Genomic DNA, 26537 nt, shown 5'->3' on the forward strand with positions numbered 1-26537 from the left:
TCATCTGTTTTAAGTTCTCTCTCTTTGAAAAAAAGAATTCCAAATACCTTAAGTCACAGAGAGCATGGCAATTCAAACAAATGTGGTACCACTTAAAGTACTTTACCAAATGGGCTGGTAATTAGATTTTACTGCTATTTGGAGTTCATGTAAGGCCGGTACAAAGATCTCAATTATTATTCAATACCCAAAGTGGGTATTTGCTGCTGAACTGCTGTGCGGGATCTTTCTCGGGTTGGTAGTTGCAAAACCCTGTACTGTGCATTCTGAAATACTGCAGCGATTCTACACAGAAACCAAGCTTTTTAAAAAACAGATACATCCATAATATGGAATGAAGAAAAGTGAGACAGATGTAATAAGACAGGAATTTAAATATTCACCATTAAAAGGCAAACCACACCACTAGAAATATGTTATTAGAAGAAGCAGAGTCCCATTAAGAATTATTACACAATATGGATCTGAAAGTAAAAGGAGGGTATTTTCTGTGACGGTGACAGTAACTTCTGTCCATGGGTATTTTCCTGAGTAGCTTCTGAAACAGAAGCCTGTTATGGGATATATCATGCTGTTCTTGTTATCTAGTATTACTTAGACAATTTTCTTTGATAAATCTGCTAGGATTATGTTGCATTGACTCAATCCTTTGATCTTAGATTAGCAGCTTGAAGCTTTCCTTAAGATAAAACATACTGAAAGTTTGGGCCATGCAAACAGGATTTTTTGGTACCAAATTCTAATCTCGGCCATGGCAGAAATACTTTAAAAAGAAAAAAATGTATGGCTTAAGCAGAATTTAAAATAGGAGAGTGTGTGCTCATAACACAACAATATCCTGTTTTCACAAGCATCTTATTAGCAGCTCCAATGTTTGAAAGGTACCTAAGAATATGAAGGATGTCATTTACTTGTGACTTTAAGTTCTTCTACCTGTGGCTGACATTGTGAGGCATAAATAAACTCATCATATGACTTAGCCATGCTTCAGCTGGAAAAACAATGGTGTGAAACTGATCAAGAGTGTTTGCCAAGTAATTTTTTTCAAGCGTGACCTAAATAGTCTTATATACTTATTGTACACAATCCGATAAATGGATTTGCATCATTGCTTTCTTTATATAGTAAACTAGAGGTAGTCCATGTGGTACTCTCTAAATGTTGTTGTACTCCAACTCCCATCAGCTCCAGTTGCATCGTCAATGGTCAGGTATGATGGGAGTTGTAGTCTAGCAAGATCTAGAGGGTACTATGATGGCTACCCATTCTAAACATTCAGAAATGTGAAGACTGCAGGCAATGTATTTCTACATCATTACATTATTTGCATATTTTGAACGTAAGTTATTAAATAGTTGGTCATACTGCACCAAAGATAGTTGTAAATAGCTTTTTTTAAAAAAAATATGTATGATGAAATTCAGGACAATAATGTACCCATTCAGTCTAGCAGTTCATGTGCTGCAAAACGTTCATATAGGTAGATAGCCGTATTTATTTCTAGGTATAAACAAGCACTTTATTTTTTACAACAATATTCATCTATGCAATGCCATAAAACTGAAAGAAGTATAAGTGTTCTTCTCTTGTGTGTTGGGCAGAACCTTTTCACAACCATAGCATCCATCTCTGTGCAGAAACCACACTAAACCTGCTGCACATGACAGATAATTCAAGCTGTTTTGTAAAGTAATCCAGATCACCACAGGTGCCAGACCCTCACACGAAGACTCTTTTACACACCCCTTTCCTTTTGTCTACATCCAGGCATGGGTCCCAGAGTACAAGTAACTTATGTCAAGATGGGAAAGAGAAATGAACGAAAATATGGGAGATATACACAAATTGCCCATTTATTCTAGTACCCTATTGTGCTGATTGTTTTCATGCCCATTTGTGTGTACACAGGGGCGCAATAGGAAGCAAACCAGATTTTATTGATCATTTGGGAATCATCTGTGTGGGAGCTGAACACATAGTGGTCTGGATCATACCCTAGGGTTTTAAAAAATGAAAGCCAATTAAAAAGTAAAACCAAACTGGTTGTTAATCCACAGCACATTTTCTAAACAGATCTGACTGCACGATTTCTACAAAGTTTGTAGAAACTGTAAGTTAATTGCAACCATTCACCCTTTTACCATGATTTCACTCAATTGAATTAAATGGGTCACTTGAAGATTTAAAGTTCACAATAGTGTTGTTTAGCCATATATACTGTCTATGTGGGAGGAGAGGGGGAAGAGAAAGAGAGAAGGAAGGAAGGGGGAAAGCAGGCAATTCCGTTGGGTGAAGTGCACATTAGAAAACCCACAACCTTCAAATCACACATACGTTAGAGAAACAGCTTCCAGAAATGCTGTGCTTCCCTAAAATGTCTGAAGGGAAGACCACTTCAGGTTCTTGGCTGCCAACGCATCCCAGCAGCATGGTACACAATTAGGATTTGACACATCAAGTCTTTATAAATCCAGCTTCTCTGAAGCCAGACAAGATTCCTTCTTATTTATAGTAGCAGGCAAGTGCAGATCTCTGCTGTCTTGTTACACAGATGGCTGTAACATTTTAAAAAAAAATTGTTAACATACAGCCACTGATGCCTGAGGAATAGACACACATCTGCCCCAAACTGCCAATCCTCTAGGCTTTTCCTTTGAACTGTGGTACTTGAAAGAGATCAAGTATGTGTTTAAAACCCTTTAAAAAATATTAATCATGCACATAGATGTATATAGCAAGTGAAAGGAGCTACATAGACTCTAAAACTGTGTTTTGGAGTTGCACATATCACGAAGATGACAAGCTAGTGAAATTGAGCAGAGAGTGGCTATTCTATATGAAAAGGTATGGTTTTTAAACCGTATTTTTGTTCTATATAACTTTTCTGTGTTAATTATAAATACATGAGCATGCCTCATTCAGAGATAAGAAAGAAGAGAGGACTTAGCATTTTAAAACCCTGTCTGTCTATCATATTTCTGAGCTGTTCTCTCTGCCCTAAGGCACTGCCATGGTAATGATGTTTCATACGCTGGCCAAGTATATATTTTAGTACAGTGGTGAAAAATGCAGAGTGTTGTTACTATGCTCTAAAAATAAAAGAAAAAGATACAAGGTCACCAGCTTGGAAGAACTTGCACTCTGGGTGGGGGATTCTCATTCACATGGTAAATTTAGATAAGCTCTAACCAATAGGTTGGCACTTCAAAGTGTTTTATTTGGTGGTGTTAACAATGTGAAGAAGTTGTCAGAAACTGTCATTCAGGGGCGTCAAAAGCCTGAAGAGTACTGCTTGGGATTGAAAGTGCCTCCCAACATACACAAACATGGCTGGTTCTGATGTGAATACATGCCTTAAAGACATTGATAGAATCATAGAATCTTAGAGTTGGAAGGGACCCCAAGGGTCATCTAGTCCAACCCCCTGTAATGCAGGAATCTCAACTAAAGCATCCATGACAGATTGCCATCCAACCTCTGCTTAAAAACCTCCAAGGAAGGAGAGTCCACCACTTCCCGAGGGAGACCGTCCCACTGTCAAACAGCTCATACTCTCAGAAAGTTATTGCTGATGTTTAGTAGGAATCTTCATTGGTTTGGGTCCTAGCCTCCAGAGTAGGAGAAAACAAGCCCTTTAGATATCTGAATATGGCTGTCTCCTCTTTCCCAGGCTAAACATACCTAACTTCCTCAATTGTTGCTCATAAGACTGGTTTAGTGTCCAGAGGAGGGCAACCAAAATGGCCAAAGACCTGGAAACGATGCCTTATGAGGAACGGCTAAGGGAGCTGGGCATGTTTAGCCTGGAGAAGAGGAGGTTAAGGGGTGATATGATAGCCATGTTCAAATATATAAAAGGATGTCACATAGAGGAGGGAGAAAGGTTGTTTTCTGCTGCTCCAGAGAAGCGGACACGGAGCAGTGGATCCAAACTACAAGAAAGAGATTCCACCTAAACATTAGGAAGAACTTCCTGACAGTAAGAGCTGTTCGACAGTGGAATTTGCTGCCAAGGAGTGTGGTGGAGTCTCCTTCTTTGGAGGTCTTTAAGCAGAGGCTTGACAACCATATGTCAGGAGTGCTCTGATGGTGTTTCCTGCTTGGCAGGGGGTTGGACTCGATGGCCCTTGTGGTCTCTTCCAACTCTATGATTCTATGATTCTATGGTTTCCAGGCCCTTTATCATCTTGGCTCCCCTACTCTACACACCTTCCAGCTTGTCAACATCCGTCATAAACTGTGGTGCTTAGTACTGGACACAGTTCTCTGTGTGTGGTCTGACCGAGGCATAATAGAGTGGTACTATTATTTCCCTTAATCAGAACACTAGATCAAGCCATGAAAACTCCCTGCATTGCTGTCAACAGAATTCTCTCCATTCAAAAATGGTAATAACCTTCTGAATTATTCCACTAGGTATCTGTGGGGGATTCACTGGGTAGGAGAAAGTCCTACTCCTTCTCCTCAACAAACCTGAAGAAAGAGAAAGGTCTGAATCTCTCTTTCTGTGAACAGAAAAGACAGACACTAAAGATTCCACATCAACTCACTGAGACAAGCAGAAACCGAGATAAAGCCACTCTGGGGGTCCTTTGAGATTGAAACTGTGGGACATGACATGAAGAAAACAATAAAGCAGGAAAGTGTCCTCTGGCATCCAGTTGAGTCCCTCCTTTGAGAAAATGGTAGTTTATCAGAGAATGGACGTATAAGGAAACAGTCCATAATGTAGATAAAATTACCAAATCAGCAAATGCAAACACGTTGCCATTTATAAAGCATTTGACTCCTAAAATGCAACTTAATAGATTCTGATATGAATATTACCAAGGGGACTGGAAATTGGGCCAAAGGATTATAAACGACAAGATTCATAAACAGCAAGGAAGACATTTAGAAATTCAGCGAGAGGAAAAAAACAGAGAAGTGGCATTTCTTAAGCAGATGTAGGGGTGATTGCAGATGGCATGTTAGAGAAGGTCAGCTGCCTCTGAGGCAACAAGCAAGAGCTTTGATTTGCAACTGAATACAAAGCGGAATCACGTGAGATGGGAGAGAATAGCCTCCATCAGAAAAATTTCAAGTGCTCTACAACTTTTCAGCAATGACTGCTCTGTAGTATTACATTGGGTCAGATGTAACCATACAAATTACCACCTCTCTCTCAGCAAGAGGAACATGGGAAACGAAGGAGACTTGACCCTACTCCCTACTCCGTTATTGCTAAGGAGAGTGTGGCACCTAGACCTAAAATCAAAATCAATGCTAGCCTCTACTGGGTAGGGAACTAAAATACATTCTATGTTCAAATATTTTATTTAAAAGGTAACTGCTGTTCTGTTGATATTTAAATGAGATTTCAAGTTTTACGGATAAGGAAGTAAAAAAGGTTTAAAATAAAAGCCAGTGAAAAATATGCCAATTAATGAAGGATTAGGACACAAACATACATACTTGCTGCTTAAATAGGACACAAGCTTATTTAAATAGCATATATTTAGACCGTTCATATGAGTGTCAGTGCAGACAATATAAACAGCCTAAAATCGTGTGTGAAATTAACTGGGGTTTTTTTTAAGTGCATGTTTAATATAGGGTGCATGTATACAGTGGTACCTCGGGTTACATACACTTCAGGTTACAGACTCCGCTAACCCAAAAATAGTGCTTCAGGTTAAGAACTTTGCTTCAGGATGAGAACAGAAATTGTGCTCTGGCGGCACAATGGCAGCAGGAGGCCCCATTAGCTAAAGTGGTGCTTCAGGTTAAGAACAGTTTCAGGTTAAGAACGGACCTCCAGAATGAATTAAGTACTTAACCCAAGGTACCACTGTAATGCTTAATATACCGTGCATGTGTATTGAAATAATACCCAGAATATTTACACAATGAAACCATAGTCGAAAATAGTTTGGTCTTATTCCTGAAACTTAAGAACATGCACATCAAAGGAACCACAAGGTTTGTTATAGTAGACCCACATAGGGATAAATTACTAAATCCTCCTACCTTTGCTTCATTTTCTCATGCATCCTTCCATGTTGGATACACTGCTCCTCCAATTCATCATTCCTTTTCAGCATTTTCTCAAGTCTGTCATGGACATATTCATTTTCCTGAGTAAGCTGGCTGACTTCAGACCTGGAGAATTAAGCACTCTGATGATGGATGTTGCCAGATTTTATCCTGCAGTGTGCAACCACCTTAACAAAAGTCCAGTATACATCTGCATGGGAAGCGTCTTACTTACTTTTAAAATTAAAATAAGTAGTATTGCAGCAGTTGGCTTAAAAATTGTATGGAATTTTTTTTGGCAGATGGGTTACAAGAAAGATGGCTATTAGTAATGCATGAAACTCACCTTATACAATACTATACATTCTTTGATATGAACCACCAGGCAAGAAGAGGATATTATAAAGCTATTGCAAAACTGCAATCCTAAATATTTAATGGGAAATAATTTCCACTGAACTCTGTGAACTTACACCTCCATAAATGCACAAGAAATGGACTGGACACTGCAAGAAGTCCACACTATAAAAAGGCTTTATACAAATGTTAATAAAACAGTACAGGCAAATAAATTGATTTCTACAGATTTGTTCAACATAAAGCATCTCTTTTCTTTTCTCACCATCTCTTTCACTAACAAAATTTATATACTGCTGGAGAGTAACAAAACCTCTAAGCAGTTTCTAAGAAATATTAACATTATCCATAAAGACAGTTAAAATAAGCAGTAAACAAAAAAAAAAGATTAAAACACATCAGCACCTACAAGTCTAGAAATACTTGCCTAAACAAAAATGTTTTAAGCAGGCACCAAAAAGAACATAGTGAATGTCTCTACCTTATGCCCTTAGGCAGGAAGTTCCAAAGCGTAGGTACACCCAGAATAAAAGAAAGATTTCATAGAAGGGCAGAGCAAGTATTGTGTGGCACCTGTAATAGTACCAGTTTCACAGATGAAAGAAGTTGAGTGGTCACATGCTGGGCAAGGCGATCCCATGCCATTAAGAGTTTTATGTAACAACAGTAACACCTTGAACTTGAGCTGGGTTCATCCAGCACCTCAGCAACCAGCAGAGTTGTTATATGCTGCAGCAATCTGCATTAGCAGCAGTTTCCAGGTCAAAGACAAGGGAAACCCCACATAGAGTGCACTGCAGTTATCCAGTCTTGAAGTCACCAGTGCCTGAACTACTGTGGCCAAGTTTTCCCAGTTCAGAAACAGTCATAGCTGTCATACCAGGCAGAACTGGTAAAAGTGGCTTCTGGCTATTGAGGTTACTTGGGCCCCCAGGGACAGAGCTGGGTCCAACCGACTAATTGCAGAAGGGATTCCTTGGGTAAAGTCTATCTTAGGACTCTAGGTTTTGCTACTAGCCCAACAAGCTTGTCTGAATTCTAAGCAGAGCAATGGAAATAGTACGATTGCAGTAGTATTGCAAAATAAAACATCAGGAAGCCCCTGTAAATCTGATGCTGTCAAAAAGCTGCACTATCCTTTAAATCAATTCAACATTTAGGATACGTACAAAGGTGGCTCATGGCCAGCTTTCTTCCTCCAACCTTTGGTAGGCATCATAGAAATTCCAACCTAGATGCTTTGTCCATTAGAATGTTTTTTTCATTTCTCACGAATCTGACCATTTCATAGTATTATAATTAAATGTGAGGTAGGTTCTATTGATTTTAATTGAAAACTCGATAATTCAGAAAAGGGGCTGAGTATCACTGCCGTAGTAGGTTTTTTCAGAATGTCTGGCATTCTGATTCTCTACCTTGGGCAAATGTTTTCCTCACAGTGCTTCAGTGTAATGACTGCCGTCTTCTAATAGAGCACCAATCAAACATGCAGAAAAACAGTTCAACCGGGTGCGTGTTCTTTACTTCAATTAAACTCACACAGTTGGATGCCTACTGTTGCCAAAATGGTAATATAATTTATCCATTATAGTCAAACAGTAAAACTACACTAAAAGTCATTTAACAATATTTATAACACCATAAAATATAGTGTTAAAATATATGGACAGCAATATGCACTGAAATGGTAAAATTTGTTTCTCATCATCAGTGATTAAAAACAGGATCATTTCTCTAGCTTCAATACACTCAACCCTAGTGACAGATTAGAATTCAAATCTTAATGATCAATTTACAATTAACAAGATAGAAGTGAAACAAATTAAACCAACCATTATATATAACGAGACCCAATGGACTCCCATTGTTGCCCTTAATTACAAAACGCAAATCACAAATACACAATGGGCAGTGTCAAGCATCAATCCACAAGCCTCAAACTTTGGGACAACCCAAAAAGAGGGTAAGCAAAATTATACCGAGAACACTGTAGGACTGTATTTTTACATTTGCATGTGTACACAGTGTCAACTGTGCAGCTTGAGGGGAGTAAATCAAGCACTTCCAAGATCCGCCCATATATGTAGGGAAATTTTCGCTCATTACAATTTTTATTATTATAGATTCTACACACCAATTACGCCTGAAGGCTAGCTTTATTAATACATTACTTAAGGTAATATCCGAATACAGTAAAGCATGTTTGCAACCCACTTCTATAACGTAAATTCATCTTCAGGCAACCTAAGTATATTCAACAGAAGACCTCAAAATGTTTTATGCATCTTTAATTCCAATCCTAGGCAATCTTACCCAAAGCAAGTGAGTATTTAATAGGCATTAATTTGTGAAGCACAATCAGAAAAATGGTGAGACCTGTGATTGGGGGGGGGGGAGGGGAAATCACAAAACCTATCTATCTGTACTACACTACAAATAATTGGAAAAGGGCTTTTCTTTTTGAAACTTCCTGGCAGAAGCTACACAATTGCTGAAAAAAACTAGCAAGCATTTAAGAATCATCTCTTAGGCCTGCTCCAAGCTCTGGGTGTCCATGGGTGCCCTGTATAGTTTGAAGAAAGTGTTGTGCTAATGCCAACAGCTACAGAGCAAAATAGGTACAAACCCAGTCAGCATCAGAGAATAAACTGTGCTGGTTAAGGAGCAAGTGTAAACAATTACAATTAAATATATATCATCTAACTGGAGCAATGAAACTCACCATATTGTCTCTCAATTAGAAAGTGAAATGCTCTTTCAACAATAGCACACTATTATAACCACGTGAGTCTTCCATACAAATCAGAGTTTGGGGACAGATCTCAACACACACTACTTGAAGAGAAGGGCATCTTTTACTACATTCTGAAGCATATTAACAAATGTCTGGGCTTCAGGCCCAAAGCTGGGTCTACTTCTTACTTCTTAGGAGTGTTGGTGAGGTGCCATATCCCAAGCCAGCTATGCTGGAGGCAGAGAGGAGAGGTGGAACAACGCAAGCCCAGAAGGAGGTTAGGCTTCTGTTTGTCAAGATAGGCCATAATTTATTGTGATGCCTCAATGCAGCCAATACATTTGGCATTTATCAAATATAAGTACCTACTTTTTGAAAGATGGGATTATATGTTCACCAAGAAGTGGGCAAAGAGGAAAGGGATATGTACCTCAAAGGCACCACTATATAAGATTTGATTTAAAGATGTGTCAGCAGTCTATGTAGTCTTTATCATGTCTGAATACAGTTACCACATGCACCTGTCCACATACATGTTGCTACATTAGTGCCACAGGTATATTAACACTAATTGTGTATAAGCTGGGCGTGCGGTAAGTAGCTCTAATGTGACAGGTGTGTGAATGTGATATTTGTCTGAGGGCTTTCCTGTGGCTCACACTACATTAAAAGATCAAGTTACTGTATCCTAAGACCTAAGTGAACAGAAATGGAAAAAGAAAGTAGTCTGCCCACATTGGTTGTGTACAGGGGCAGCAGGTTGCTTGAGGAGAAATGGGAACATGCTGCCTCCCTCCCTCCCCCCCCCCACTGCTGCCACACCGCTGGTACCATGGCTCTCTTACCTGCATTGTGCAGTGGCATCCACAAAGCACTGACAGCAGTGCCAGCTTCCAGATAGATTTTGCCAAAATCTTGCGAGACCTTGTGCACTCGTGAGATCTTATAAGATTTTGGCAAGATCTCCTTGGAAACCAGTGCTGGTGGTGGTGGAGGTGAGGCAGGTGCTGCCTCTTAGGCTTCTACCATTCGAGGCAGCTGCCTCACCTTCAGAGGAAGAGCCAGCATGCCATGCACCTGGGGGCAGGGCTAGCAGCCAGCAGGGATGAAGCGTGCCGCCAGCGTCCCCGGGGTGTGTGTGTGCCACAAGCGGCCCAGGGGGATGGAGCGGCGATGTCACCCCCCCCCCCCCTCAGGAAAGACACCCAGGGCAGACTGCACCCACCTTCATCTGCCAGTGCTCACCTTACCTCACCACTGGGGCAGACCTGGTTGTGTATGTGATTTTGTTCACATTTAATGTATATGTTGAGGAATATGGAAGACTAGAAACATAATACTAAAACTGAACTAGATAAGTGCTGTAAAAATGGCTTATCAATTCACAAATTTCTATTAGCTACTCGTAAGTTGTAAGCCTGCAAGTAGCTCTGTGTACAAAGAGTAAAAATGTTGCCTACCTGTTTTTTTCTGTCATATCTTCAAGCTTCTTTGCCAACGTGCAGCACTCTTCTTTTAATTTTGATAAGAGTGCATTCTGCGAACTCAGCAAGGAATCCAGTTCATTAACTAGAAAGCATACATTAAAAAATGTGCATATGTTATATTCTACGTATACAAAGTTTGAAATGTAATACAGGACATTTTAGAAGGAACATTTTAAAGTGTTATATTAACGCTAGAACCTATTAAAGAAATTGACATCCGAATCTCTATGGAAAGTCATAATACGAAAGTCCCTTCAAAAGTGGTAAGAAAACCACACGCTCAAGCCTGTTCCTGAGCATCTTGATCTTACTTGCCCATGACTAAATCTGTGTGAGAGAAGCCCCCTACCATTTTTTTTGTCTCCCCCTTCCCATTTTAACGTTGCTTCAAACCTGAGCTGTAGTGAAACACCCTGAAATCCCAAGAATAGGGACTGTGATTTTTGCGGGAAGGTTTGAGGGCTGAAATGGTTTGTGCTTCCTTTTTTTTTGAGGGTTTGGTGGCAGTAGCTATGGTCATGATGGATGGAATTCAATTTTACTCAGAGTAGACCTATTAAAATTAACAGGCCCAATTAAGTCATGTCCATCAATTTCAGTGGGTCTGCTGACAGTTGAATGCCATTCCAATTTCCAGTGGTGGTCTGGCCACCATGCTGCCTTCCCAAAGTACCTCTGGAATGACTTAGTGAGGACAATGCACTGCTTCTACTGTTTTAAACAAAGGAAAAATACAGAGCAAGCTCCTGCAATGATAAGACCATCATCCCCCACAAACCCCTCCCCCAAAACAACCCAACATTTTGGAGCTCAAGAAAAATAACCAAAATTTATTCCCGGCTCCAATCCATCCCTGGTGAAAGGGTCGGTGAAAGTGGAGAAATTTACCATCAGCACTAGTTCAAACTGATAAAATTCCTACATGGAAAGTAATTCTGTGTATGAAACAGGATGCATATATATTGTCATACATTACACACTTTCCAGCAGTCCTAAATGTAATGGATTTTAGGAGAAATTACAATGACTAAGTGTTCTGTAGTTCCACATGAATCTTATGTTACAGATAGGTAGCCGTGTTGGTCTGCCATAGTCAAAACAAAAGAAATTCCTTCCAGTAGCACCTTAAAGACCAACTAAGTTAGTTCTTGGTATGAGCTTTCGTGTGCATGCACACTTCTTCAGATACACTCATGTGGTCTGGCCACCTTCTTCAGATACACTCATGTGTATCTGAAGAAGCGTGCATGCACACGAAAGCTCATACCAAGAACTAACTTAGTTGGTCTTTAAGGTGCTACTGGAAGGAATTTTTTTTTGTTATGAATCTTATGAGCAGTTTCACAGCAGATAATCATTAACATGTTCATATTATGGTCTGTCTCTATATACTGTTCTATAGTACTACAAAGATTATTCCAGTGATACCAAAACACATTCCTCTTTTGATTGCTAAATTCTTTTATATGGTCCCTTGCCAAGGACATCTGCATAGCACCAAACTACAGTGGTCTAGAGGTCAAATACCTGACCTTAGAAAATATATTTCATGTTCTACCAGCTAATGTAATCAAACTAACTTCCACATGAGATAGACAAAAGCTATCATTTGAGTCATATTAGTTTGCTGGATGGATCACAGAATATGTGGAAGTATATTTGATACATTCATTCAGGAGGACTTGTACAGCACAATATAGATGTCTTTAAGAGAAAACTGAAGGTACAGAAAGTTGGTATGAAGACACCATAACTTGACCAATCTTCAGAAAGTGCAAATATAATATTTTCCTTATATGTAACTGAAATTATTAACTGAACAGCTTCTTGCAGTTGTTAGCCAACAGCTCCAATTTACTGTAGACATGGGAAACACCGGAAAATGGAGACAAGATATGTGAAAAAGGCCATGGGTATAGGTTGGGGTGGGGAGAGAATTGAGCTTTGAAATTTTGTACCTCACAACATAGCAAAAATCTTGAATTTTTCAGTTTTAAATTATTGAAGATTTTAATTCACTAATTCATCAAATGAAATGTCAAGGGGAAACATGGAATATGGCAAGCACTATGATCAGACCTCTATATGAAAAACAAAACAAACCAGAGTATTCAATTAAATAGCAGATAAAATTCTAGTTCCTTCATCTGTGAAGCAATTTAATATAATTGCATTTGAGATGAGATATTTGTGTTCAATATGTCTTAACTTTTCCTTTCTTGTTATTCATATTAGAAATATCAATGGGCACAAAATACTATTCTCCAAAGCAAGCAAATTAAGTGAGATCTTACAGATAAGGAAGGAAAAAGTAAATGACAACTTGTTCTGAACATCTATGCCAAGTCACAGCTGCTTATACGCAGAAGTGCTGTATAGAATGCAGAGAGATGCCACAAATAGTCCCTTTCCCTTCATACACTTGTGTAGAATGAAGCCATAAAGCAAATAATTGCATTCATTTTTAGCAAAGATTGGCCTGCTAGGATTGGTGTCACTGCTGCATAATTCAAACAGAACACAGTTTGAAACTGAGATGGCTGTCAGTTCAGTGTTGAGCTAGCAATCCAGGCTAGCAAAGGATGTTAAGAAAGGCAAGACAATCTTGTTCTAAGAATGGTATACTCTGAGAAGCATCCCAGGAGCTAGACAAGATCACACATGTGCTCCAGGGCAATGCATCTAGTCACTGAGTACCTAAGCAGAAACTGTGATTGCCAGGACAAGAAATTCCTCTGAACAATGAAAGGACAAATATATTCATTCAATCAATATTTATCTAAAATTTCAATACCCTGCTCTCTATCAAAGAAACCAAAGCAGCTTATAACGATAAAACGATATTATAATTATCAATAATATTAAAACAAAACCAGCAGCATAAAACAGTAACGTAAGTAATAGTCATATAAATCGTAAAACCACCAACACCATATTCCCTCAAAAGGTGGATAACATAAGCACAATGAAGCATCAGAAGACTAAAATAAACTAAAATAACTACACACACACACACACACACTCTCCACCATCACCAAGAGCACTCTAAAAAGCCCTGAAAAGTGAGAAATGTTGGGACCAGGCACATCTCCAGGGAGAGATTGTTTCAGAGACGGAGTGCTACCACAGAAACCTCATTCCATGCCATCACACTATGCAGTTTACTTGACAAAGGGACAATGGGAAGGACTGCAGATTTAGGTAGGCACCTATAAGCAAAGGTGCTCCTTTAGTTATTTGGGTCTCAAGCTGTTTTAAGTTTTATACTGCAACATTAATACCTGAAATTGGGCTCAGAAATCCATAGGGAACATCACATCAGAAAATGTAGGCACAGGAAGTCGTCTATTGTGCATACTTGAAAGCCCAGAAGAACTAGGCTCCTCAGGGAATAAGGAACCCTTCCTGGAAACAGGAAATCTTGGCAGACTGGGCTTCCCAGCTGCACCTAGGTCTGGGTGACCAGAGTGCATAAGCGCCCAGTTGAAGCCTATTTGTTGCTGGAACAACACAGGTGCTTAGTTTTGTGCAGCCCAGCTATTTGTTCCTGTTTCCTATGCCAACGAACCCTGAGTTGCTGGCCTCTGCTGATACCTTGCTCTTGGAATGCTGCCTAGCTTTAGAATACTCCATTGTGTTTGACCTTGGCTTCGCCTTATGACCTTGCTTACTGGACCACACCCACTTTTGGACGGCCTCCCCATGCCTGACATCAGTTCTGAATTTCTGGAATGCCCCGATAACTGACTGCTACCTCTAATCTGGCCAGTTCTCTGTCCCACCAGGGATCTAGTTTCCCCCTCTCCCCTGGCTAAGGGATCAAGTGAGGGCCTGATCAAGGCATAACGTACACCCAGATCATGAGCAACTCCCCCAAAGTGACTGTCTACTTTGGGGGACTTTATATACTTTTCAGTGGGAACTGGAGCTATTTGTTATTTTTCCTCTCTTTCAATAAATGATAAATAGTTGGTTAAGCCAGATACAGAGATTATGGGAGGGTTGGGATATGATCTAAAAAGGCAAATACAGAAATATGACTCTCCGTCTTACTAAACTGATTAGCAACATTTATAGTCTGTACACACATTTAAATGCATTACTGGGGGCTCACTGAATTGCCAACAGCAACACATCCACCAACTGTAGTTTCAGAATTCAGGTTTTTAAAATATGCAATTTATGCCTATTTTCTGTGAGCAATGCTACTTACAGCTTAAATATGCAAATTTGCTGCCATTCTACAGCTCATGATATAGTTTTGATGTGGACCTGAAAAGCAATTTGTCCACCCCCGATATAAAAGGACCACACATAATATTTTGACTGTCAACAATTCTGTAAATCCGCTTTACTTTCATACTATAAAAGGTAAGGAATTACAGGTCAGCTGTGCCAAAATATTGAAGCACATCAGGTTCCAGTCATGCTGCCAGCTGTTACCAATGTCCTATATTTATCAATTTAAACTGCATTCTTCAGGTTCTCTCTCACTGTTGCAAAGGATTAAATCTAGATTTGAGGAGGACAGAAAATACAAATTCTAAAAATGTGTGAGCCTGCAAAGATTAAATAAAGGAACATATTAATTTGGAGCCAGTGAATTACATCCAGCTGCGACAGTGAATTAAGTACCGATTAATGGCTAAAGCTTTTCTCCAGTTTGGATTCTGAAGCAAACTCATTAAGCTTTTAGAGTAGCTATAATGTGTGTACTGTGGGAACTGTTCAATGCTATTCAAGAGACTTTAACTGTAAGCTCAGAGCATTTCCTGCAGAGCTTCTGATGCTATTTTCTTTATATAACATGTGTGCCTGAAAATCCAGCCAAAAACAAGTCCTTTGTTTTTCTACTTTGTTGTGGTCCCTCTCAGCTTTACGTTTCTTGAACACAGGTAAATAAACTCATAATCCAGATGGTGCAACAGATGTGAGAGCAGCACTCTGAAATCAACAGACAGTGGGCAATACTTTCCATTTTCTCTTTTAAACGCTAACTAATATGTAATTCGGAATCTCCGGTGTAGTTAGCATCTGCTCCCTTCGGCCAGCCAAAGGTTACAGGTGTTCCTGATGTCATTTCACAGTAAGGCGTGGGCCGGGCTTGTGAGTGAATGCCCAGGCTCTAATCTTTCCCTACCACCTACCAGTTTTATCATGCTGGGCCTCCATTTGCTGCATCTTCTGTGTCAGCTCCTGCTCTCTCTGCTGGGCCTGAAGGGCTCGGGTCTTTGCCTCATTGCTAAAGCTGTGCTGAATGTTCTCTTTTTCTAACCTATTAAAAAAGAAGAACAACAACAAGAAGAAGACGAAGAAGAAGTGGGGGGCACGCAGAAATGTCAAACGTATTTATAAACAAAAATAAGTGATAAGTCTATATGTCAAAGAATGATTTACATTCATTTGTATGTTGTGTGCTGTTTAATACCCCAAGCAATAAATAATAAAATGACAAATTAATAAAACATCAAGGCCAAGCATTTTAAAAGGCAACAAAACAAAGGCAATAATATATTACATTTTGATCATACCATTGCATGTGCAGCAATTAAGATATTATCCTAAAGAAATGAAGAGGCAGGAAAGGGGTGGACTGGTAGGCATCAGGGGGTCAAATGCAAAGATCAAATCAATGGCAACTCAGAGGGTAAGGAGCAAATGTTCAAAATACTGGTAGACTGGTAGTGGCCCCCCTAATAATGCTGCATGCTTCACATCTTTGCATATATATGGAGGCAGATTGCTATTTGCTAGCCCCAATTTCCTACTGAGAATGTTCTGATCAAGTTTCATATGGCAAAGTCACAAATTAGAGCAGCTCTGCTTTCCAAAGATGACTTTTTGTTCATGAATTCTGACCCCCACCCCCCAAAAAAATCAACTTTGGTAAGAAACACACAGCTTTTCATCAGTTTGACATTTTCAGAAATGTACAGGTATAATAAAAACAAAATAACAAAAATTAATCGCCAATAATAGATTTTGCAAAGACTGCAAGGTCATAAGCAGTCTTATGTTAAGAGTCTGGGTGGCGGCTCTGGATAGGGTTGCCAGATTTCAAAAAGTGAAAATCCAGACGCAAAAGTTGCCCGGGCACTGTTATTGAGGGTCAAATGCCAGCTAAATACACAATAAAAACAAAAAACAATACCCCCTCCCACAAACACATTTAAAAGGACATAGAATGTTAATGAGTCAAAGGCCTGGTTGAAGAGAAACATTATCACCTGGCACCTAAAGATACATAATGAAGGTGTCAGGCAAGCCTCCCTATAGAAAGCATTCCACAAAAAGGCCCATTCTCATGCTGCCACCCTCTAGACCTCTACGTTAAACAGCACAGAGGATAAAATTGAACCCTGAGGAACCCCATATTGAAGGCTCCACAGGGACGGACAGCACTTCCATCAGCCTCTGGAAACAACCATCCAAGTAGGACCAGAACCATCGCAAAGTGGTGCCACCCACCCCTAACTTAGACAGCTGCTCCAGAAGGATACCATGGTTGATGGTATTGAAAGCTGCTGGCTGAGAGGTCAAGGAGAATTTACAGGGACACCTTTCCCCTGCCTACCAGCAGAGGTAGGCAGGATAACGAAAGCAGTTTCTGTGCCAAAACTGCCTAAACCCCAAACGGAATGGATCTAGAAAATCAGATTCCTTCAAAATTGCTTGGATCTGATCCACGGCTCTCCTCTCCCTTCTGCCCATTTAGAATTTCAAAGAAAAGAGGGAAATTGTAAGGCATTCAGAATTAGGTTACGCCTTTCTTTTTCTAAAAAGCAGCAGCTGCTACACATCAACCAGCTACGGAAGAGGAGGAGAGGTGGGTGGGTTGGTGCAAGCCCAGGAGAAAGCTGAGGTTGATTCCGCCATGTTAAACTGCAGTTGATTGCTACCATTGCATTTGCTACTTAATCAGGTGTAAGCCCCTGATTCTTGCAAGGGTGAGATGCAGAGTGCACACACATCCATAAACAGGCAGAATGGAGTTGCAATGCACCAGATCAGCTCTGGAGCAGCACTCCACAGACTCTGGCAAAACAATTCTCTCCCATTACTATAAGGCAAAGACAACTAAGACATAGCTGTCAACTTACAGATTTGAAAATAAGGGACCAGCAGCCTCGAAAATAAGGGATCAGCTGCCAAAATAAGGGATTTTCAGAGCACAGGTATGTTCAACTTCTGAGCCCCTCTGAGCCAAAGGCAGAAAGCCCAGCCAGCAGCCAAATGAAGCCTCAAGCGGTGGTTCCCACAGCGCAGCAACCCGGCAAAGGGGATGCAGCAAGGAAAACCACCGTCACCTCTCCGCTGGGAAGTGCTGAGCAAAGGTGAGTCCCCAGGCAACGCGGCCGATTTGATCGGCACAAGGCATGCAAGCTCCACTTCCCAGTCGCTCTTAGACTCCTTATTGGGTGAGCAATGCAGCCAAGCAACACAGTTGGAGCCTCCCTCCTCCCTGGCTGGCAGGGAGGGAGGGAGAGGAGCTGCTACCTTTGAAACCCAGGAAATTTAAGGGACATCATCAGTAAGGGACAGCAGCGCCTTATCCCAGCGCCGTGTCCCGCTGCTGTCCCTTACTGATGATGTCCCTTAAATTTACCGCTCTTAGTTCATAGCTGTCAACCATCCCTTATTTGGCGGAAAGTCAAATAAGGGATGGTTGACAGCTATGAACTAAGAGCGGTACTATTGCTTTGAAACAGTGCAGTGCTGCTGCTCCAAAGGCATATGGAGTGGGGCAGCTCCTCCTCTCTTTTGGGAAACACAGGGCAGGCAAAGAATAAGCCAATTCTACATCTCTAATCTTGCATCTTTCTGTGTTTTGTCCACTGATAGGGAAAGCTGCTCCATTCTTTGAGATTGTAGTATCTATCACAGGTAAGTTATCTATTAAAGATGGTATCCATTACAGGTAAAATAGATTATAAAGGTAGGTAGATCAGGGAGTCAAGTACATGCTCTTTCATTAAGAGTGTATTGTGTCTATCTGACCCAGGCATAGGCAAACTCCAGCCCTCCAGATGTTTGGGACTACAATTCCCATCATCCCTAGCTAACAGGACCAGTGGTCAGGGATGATGGGAATTGTAGTCCCAAACATCTGGAGGACCGGAATTTACCTATGCCTGATCTGACCTAATTCCCATGTCCAATGCAGGTGATCTTCCTCACGGAGGCTGCCTATCTGAAGGTTACAGAAGCTGTTTGAAAACTTAAAGAAATATTTCAGCAAAGTAAATGTTAATGGAGGGGGAAATGATCAATATTGCATTTGTAACTACAAAATCAGTTACATTCCTGATCTGCAAGCATAGTTTATCCATGCCTGCATCTAAATAAGGAAAGATTCACAGAAGCCCTGATGGCTAAAGAAAATGAACGAAACTATAAGGAGACTCTGGCAATCTAGGCCTTATTTCTGATTAGATGACAGTGGGAAGAGAAAGCTGCCTCACCACATCTTTTGATGAGGAACAAGAACTGGAAGTGGGATGTTTTATTTGTCAGTTTGTGTCATACAATACCCTAAATGTAACATACTTTTTAGCCTGAAATACTTCCTCACATTAGTTGTCCCTGAGGAGGAGAACACTTTGAACTCTTATGGAACTTATTTTAAGATCCTACTATAAGTTGCCTTTTGAGGTTTCTAGGGAAGCACATTCATTCCTTATTGTCTGCCAATCATGTATCACTTATATTCATGTGCCCCAGAAAAGGCCTTATTTCTAGGTTGCAGTGGCTTTAGCATAAAACTGACTATCCATGAGAGGAGTGGTTTGGGTGGCATAATGAATATTCTGTTGTTATTGTAGACCTCTCCTGCCAGAGGCAAGGGAAAGGGAAGCAGAGATAACTACTACTTCAAAGAGACTAAATTGGTGCAGACCTGTCTTTCTCCATTTAGGGGGACTGAAAAAGTTGTGTGTGATCTCAGGCCTGGTATCAGACTTCTGCCACACTGGGAGATTGGTGGTTATTTGAGAACTCTGGGGTTGGAGCCAGTACTGATCCTACTAAGAGCAGACCTAAGTTAACCATGCCCGATTAATTTCAGTGGTTCTACCCTGAGTAAGACTAACATTGGATACAACCCCTGTTCAGAGCAGCAAGAACAAAAGGGAACATCTATTAAAAGAGAGGACAGTTTGTAGTATAATGCAATATGAGCATGGTCATCAATGTGCACGAGTTTTTCCTGTGAGAGGATTTCTTGATGTGAAAGTAAGGACTGCAGTTGGAGAGGGATGTATATACACTGTAGAACAAATTCTTAGTTCATAAGTGCTAGCTTAAATTCTATTGGTTGAGTCTGTTAGCTCTCTTGTGAGATATCACTCTATATATTTTACATCAGATTTTTAACACACATAGATACCCATGGCTGTCAACGTTTCCCTTTTTTAAAGGGAAATTCCCTTATTCCAAATAGGATTCCTCGCAAGAAAAGGGAAAAGTTGACAGCTATGTAGATACTGTGTTGAAAAAGAAAGAACACTGCCTATATATAGTTGCTCTCCTCCTTTAAGTTAATATTCGTGGTAAGCAGGAAAGGATCTAACACTAGTACATTAGGGGAAAGTGCCAGTTTATAGAATTATACATCCTTATTACTTGATGCAACACACACAAGTACTAAATACTTGGGAGACAGTTCCAGAGTTTAAAATGCTGTGTAACATCTATATCAAGGTGACTTCCTGGCTCAGTGCTACATGAGAAGATACCCCAGAACCTACAGGAAAACATGCTTAGAAGCCTATGGATGTTCTCTCATCTAGTGCTGAGGAATCTCAGACAGCTGGAAAGGAAATCTATTTGCCTGACCAACATGAATGCTGGGATTTGCTACGAATGTGCCCTCTTGCCTCTGCAGCTTTAATCCCAGCTTTTACCTCCCATATCACGATGAAATGAGAGGAAATTCCCTCATTTTTCAGGATACCTGCTGGATTAAAAGTGGTCTCTTGAATGCTGCAAAGCACCACATGAGATACTGCTTCTGATACAGCAAACAAACTACAAGAAAGCTGGATACTGTAAGTGCTGTGTTTCCCAGATTCAACGTGGCACCTCACTGAAAGTGAGCTCAGTGTTTCACTAAGCAGCATACTACATGAAAACTATTTACTGCTTCATTGTAAATAAGCATTTTACAAAATAATAATAATGAGGGAATACTTCAGAAGCCTCTGTAGTATGTCAATAAAGCATTTGCAGGTGGGGGTGCTGGGAGGAGAGTCCAGGCAAAGGGTACCAGTATTAAACTCCACTCCACTCCCTAATAGCCACGGTCTCTTACACAGGAAGCTAGGGCAGGAGCTGGAAATGGGTGGTAGGCCACCAGCATTTCCATGCATAAATGTCTCAAAATGCCCAGGAATCATGTAGTCTCCCACCTTTTTGTAATATGAAAATATTTGATAATTTACTCTGTGTGCTAGATTCAAACGTTAGAACTGCATTTCTACCAGCAAGACAAAAAAACCCCACACCTCTCTGTCTGGAACACTGGGCTATTTTTTAACTCAATAATTATGTAAACAGTTTGTTGAATCTGAAGATGACTCATCTTGGTTTCCTTAGCTGAAATGCATTGTTAAAAAATTCAGTAATACAGGAGTTACTTTTTAGATTGATGCATTTGAGATCAGTGAGGCTTTTTTAACAGTAAGCAGAAAAGCTCATCGCAGAAATGTTTTACCAAATTTCAAGATGCTGCAGAATTTTTCATAATATACTAAGGCACGGCTAGCCAACGTGGCACACATGGGCACATAGGTGGCTGAAAAGGCATTTACAGGCACCTATATGGTTCCCTCTCCCTGCAGAAATTAAGCTTGACAGAAGTATTCTATTATAATCACTATAATAGGTTGTGGTGTGTGCTTGGTTGAAGTGTTGTCCACAACAGCCCCTCTGGTTTGCAAATGTGCCTACAGGCCCGAAACGGCACAATCCAACCTCCATCCTATAGAATTCCACTGAGCCATTTTCTGTCTCTCCTCATTCCTCAACCCTTGTTCTGGTGCATGTGCACTGCATCATGCTCTTGGAGTCCCCTATGTACAACCAGTGGCTCCATTCCTTCCCAGCGATGCAGATATGGACCACAGATGGACACCCTGTGGGTATAACCTTTGAGAGGCACAGGTAAGATCTACATATGGAATACGTGATGGGCCAACATATTTTATTTCATAAAGTTTATATACCGCTTGATTGTAAAACAACAATCTCCACCTCAAAGCAGTTTACAAAAAGAGTGAAACAATAAAATTATCAGCAAAAAGTTAAAAACAGCTATATTTATTATTGTTGTTGTTATTATTAATTGCCTGTGAGCTCTCCAATTGGAGAACAGCCTTTACCAAAGGTGTCATGCAATTTGAAGATACTCGAACTCAGGGCGCAAGGGAGAAATGTGCTAAGAAGAAGGAGCGCTTGGAAAATCTACACCGTGATCAACTCCCGCCCTGAAACCAATGTCACCACTGTGGAAGGACATGTGGATTCAGAATTGGCCTCCACAGTCATTTACGGACTCATTGTTAAAACCGTGTTTATGGAAAGCAATCTTACTCAGCTATGAGTTATCGCCAAAGATGATGATAATGATGATGATGATATTTATAGCACGTCCTTCTCTCTGGGTTTTCCCAGCCACTCTGATTTATATCAGTTATAAGCTAAACACATATTAAAACATATGTATTTTCCCCCTACATCTGGGTATCTGGGTAGCTAAACAAAAATGTTTTTAGCAGGCATGTGCTTGCATGATGACAATAGGCAGGGAGTTCCAAAGGGTAGGATTGATATCTTACAAATGCGAAATGAGTATTATGTGGCACCTGTAACAGTGCCACTCCGGCAATAATCCAAGCACTTCCACACGCATGCCTCCAGCAGAAGGCCATGGGAGAGAAAAAGACTCCATGGAGAGTCTTATCAACCTCTGCTTTTCCCAACTTGACTGGTACATTCTGGTAAAACCAGTGTCCTGCCCAGAACTAGAGCACTGTGTTCAATAGCTGCATTACTAAGGCTGCTTTTAGATGGGGGAACTCGTAGCACAAGTGAAATTGTAACTGACATTTTATAACCCTATTTTAAAATCACTTTTCCAGCCTTTTCTTCTTCTTTATGGAACAGGGATTTAGCGTTATACTGCCATAATGCTATAGTATTATGGTGCTTTGATGCTATAATTCATTAAAAAATTATAACCAGTAAGGCATTTTAGGGCAATTAAAAGATTTTAAAAACAAAAATTGGGTCATAAAATTAGCACTAACCACAATTGTTATAACAGGGAAGGGCCATAGCACATCTGCTTTGAATGCAGATGGTTCTAGGTTCAATCCCTGGCATCCTCAGGTAGGGCTGGGAAAGAACCCTGCCCAAACCATAGAGTCGTAGACAGTAAGTGTAGACGGTATTGGGCTAGATGGACCAATGATCTGACTTATTGTAAGGCAGCGTCCTATGAATGTGCGCTGAGCGATGATAGGGCAAGAAACTAACGCATTTTTATTTTTAGTGGAAGAGTGGTCACCTGTGGGGACTGTATTACTCTTCTGGGGGGGAAAAGGACTTTCTACAGTCTGGGAAAAGATGGAAGAATCACAGGGAAAATACAGCAATGAACAGATGATGGCGCCATGTGGATCATGAGGATGTCTTATAAAAAGTGAGTGAATGAAGGATGGCAATTCTGCGCTAAACTTACAACGGAGTTTATGCTATAGGAGCATACAAATGTGTCAAAGATCATTAGTCATAAAGGATGTCAAAAGGAAGAGCAATGAGTAGCACCAATTTAAAAAACAATGTTCTTCATTTATATAATTTTGTGGGAGAAAACAGATATGCATTGGCCAGCGGTAACCATTGCCATATAAAAAGTACAGATGAATACATATGTAATCATGGTAGTTTAGAGCAGCAGTATATAATGAACCTTTAAAATAAGCTAATGTTCCTATGGATGATTCTTTTAAAATAATAATTATTGTTTATAAAATTTTGAAAAAAATACATTTATTTTAGGAATTATATGTATACTGAAAATGTTTTGTTACTAAGTATTTAATTCTTTATTTTTAAAATTAAGCATTTATACTAATCTATGGCAGAAAAATCAAAGTCCTAAGGAAGACACACATAGGTTAGTTATGACTTTTTACAAATAGTTATTGAAATAGAGGTGGATACACAACCCAGCTCTACTGAACACCAGTTCATAATCCATCACATAGTTGCAACACTGAGCAAATTAGCCAGATATAGGAGTTTTGGACTTTGTCTTAAGAGTTAAACAGCAGGTCTTCAGAAGTCCATCTTAATGGGAGAGTACTGAAAAAGGTGTAAGCTGACCTCAAATGTCATAAGAAAATTAGAGGTTCTATCATATCTCACACATTAACGCACCTTTCTACAAGGCTTGAGCAACAATTAACAGATGCAAAAATGCACAATAAGTTACAAATATTTCACAGAAGATATGATTTTCGGAGGTAGGGTGGTTTTTTCTCTTTTTTCTCTCAAAATGTAGTATTTTCTCACAAAAGGGATAAAAAAATCTGGAGATTACACTGTAGATAATACTCAAGTCTTATCTTGCTATCATCTTGATTTGGCTTGCCTGAACTACAACATTTTCCTAATCAGAACTTTTGTGTGTTAACATTACAAAAAATTGACAGACAAAGCAATATCCTTCTCAATTTAAAAAGTGTTTTAAACACTTTATGTTATTGAGAGCAATGGATGAATGGATTTTAATAGCAACTTTCCAACTAAACTCACAATTACTGTCATTACGCTAAGTGCTTGATATCCCACTGTGCAGTTTTGCTGTCTGCTTTTTACCTTCTTCCATGCACACTTTTAGCCACTGATTGTGCAGCCTTTCAGTGTTTTCTGCCTTTTCCTTTAAATAAACTGGCTCTGGCTCCTTCCATCTGGTTCCCCTTCCGTCAGCAACCCTGCACCTGTTCACACCTCCTCTCCTGTTGGATTCCACTGAACATTTCCTCCTCTGCCAGGGCTATTCTGGCACTCGCAACCTTTCTGTCATTCAATCCATCTGTCAGAAGTGAACTTTGTTTACCGCAAGCTTCTGCTTTCTTCTTCAAGATGCAAAGCCCCTCAAGGTCATTGTCAAAAGAACTGTCGGCATAGATTTAATCCCTAGCAAAAGACAAAGCTGGACAGTTATCCATTTGTGAAAATTACTTTTTCAGTGTGGAGAAGACAATAGAGAAGTAAAATAAGAGGATATTTAATGGCCATTTTAAAATCCTGCAAAATAATAATAATAGTAATAATAATAATAATTTCTCCCTCTCTGTAAAACCTTGCACAGTGCAGTTTACCTATTTAGCAACAATGCAATAGAAAAAAGGGAAAATCATGACAAAAAGAGTGCAGAAAAGCAGAAATAAAATACAGCTTGTTTAAGTTAAGGCAAAAATGAGATGGAAATTTATGAACAAAATTACATAATTAAGGATTCAAAAAGAACAGAGGAATGACCTCATTCACACAGAAATTCTTAGTGTATAATATTTTGTGTTACAGTATTACATTAGAACTAAATAACAGCTACAGCTAGGTTAGTAACTAACCTGGTCACGTTTTAAAAAACAGCAGTGATAATTTTTCTTTTAAAAAATGTCACTCATTTGGTCCGTGTGAGTATCCAGATTGCTATTCAAGTACTTTCCGCAAGTTAACAGAAAGAGCCGTGCAGCTACTTTGAGACATTTCATATTGTTCCCAGGATCTATTATGCAGAGCTATTCAGGCATGCATCTGCTTTTCATAAATTGGTTCCGATAGCCACATACGATTGAATTATTAACCAGCCTCTTAAACGGTTTTACTTATCTGGAAAAATAAACACCTTACAAACTGTTGTCTTGAGCGATATCCAAATTACAAGGTAGCTTTCTTTACCATGGAGAAAAATGTGTCAGAAAGTTAGCAGAAACACCATTCCACTTCGTTAACTGTTTAAAAAATGCTATCCAACACTATCAACAAAATATCTAGTCTCAGCCTTTCCCTGAACAGCAACAATATAATATAATCTTTTAATATGCCATAAATGGATCCTCAAAAAGCTTTAAACATTATTTACACAAATATTCAATTCGGGATCTGATTTTTAATGTATCGTGCATACTTCTTGTCTTTACAATAATATGCCCCTTGGGTTTTCAATTACTCTACTAGAAGACCAAGGGAATAAGAAGGTTCAAACTCTTCCAGAAAGGTCTGCTGTATAGCGTCCTATCCTCTTACCTATGCACCTAATTGCTTTTAGAGCTTCTTACAAGTTACGCTCTGCTGGCAACATGGAATAGCCATAGTCAGGACAAGAAGCCATATACCAGCTGCACTGCTGCAAAATGCTCACAGACTGCAGGAACGAGGCAGACAGGACTCAGAGTAGTGGGACAGTTGATGTGGCAGTCATGCTGCCATGGATAAAATGCATCTACTGAGCAGGGAAGAAGTTTGCTCCCTGTCATAATCAAATAGACCAGGGACGGAAGAGAGTTACCAGATGGGAAAGATATAAGTAACTGCTCATTTGAGGTTTTTCTGCTCCTCGTCTTTATTTCTATGCCATGTTAGGGCTGGATCCAGGGTAAAGTAATAAAGCGTTTTCTTTTACAAATTCCTTTTGCATATAGGAGACTATAAAGGGTTTATTTATTTATGTAGAAAACATGATTATAACAATGTCAGTGATTCAGCTTTCAAATAAATAATATTCATTTAAAGTCTTGAAGAATCGATCTCTTTCAGACTAGTAGTTTACAGTTCCCCAGGAAAGAAATTAATGACCCTCGCATAGAAAGAATGTAAATGTGTCTTTTAATTATAGTGGCACCAGTTGCTCTTATGCAGCACAAGAGATATAT

The 26537-nt window shown here is 39.8% G+C and overlaps 1 protein-coding gene across 2 annotated transcripts in view; it reads right to left on the minus strand.

Moving 5' to 3' along the window:
• The window catches only part of SDCCAG8 (SHH signaling and ciliogenesis regulator SDCCAG8), an 88315-nt gene that overhangs the window by 22836 nt on the left and 38942 nt on the right, over nucleotides 1-26537 (minus strand). For both annotated transcript variants that reach the window (XM_081905817.1, XM_081905816.1), the window contains exons 14-16: nucleotides 15741-15868; nucleotides 10567-10675; nucleotides 6010-6141 (exon numbers count right to left, since the gene is read on the minus strand). In XM_081905817.1, the coding sequence (XP_081761943.1) occupies nucleotides 6010-6141; nucleotides 10567-10675; nucleotides 15741-15868 (369 nt within the window). The remainder of the gene's footprint in view (nucleotides 1-6009; nucleotides 6142-10566; nucleotides 10676-15740; nucleotides 15869-26537) is intronic.

Source organism: Podarcis melisellensis (genome assembly GCF_964234715.1).
Source record: "Podarcis melisellensis genome assembly, chromosome: 3".
Taxonomy (NCBI): domain Eukaryota; kingdom Metazoa; phylum Chordata; class Lepidosauria; order Squamata; family Lacertidae; genus Podarcis; species Podarcis melisellensis.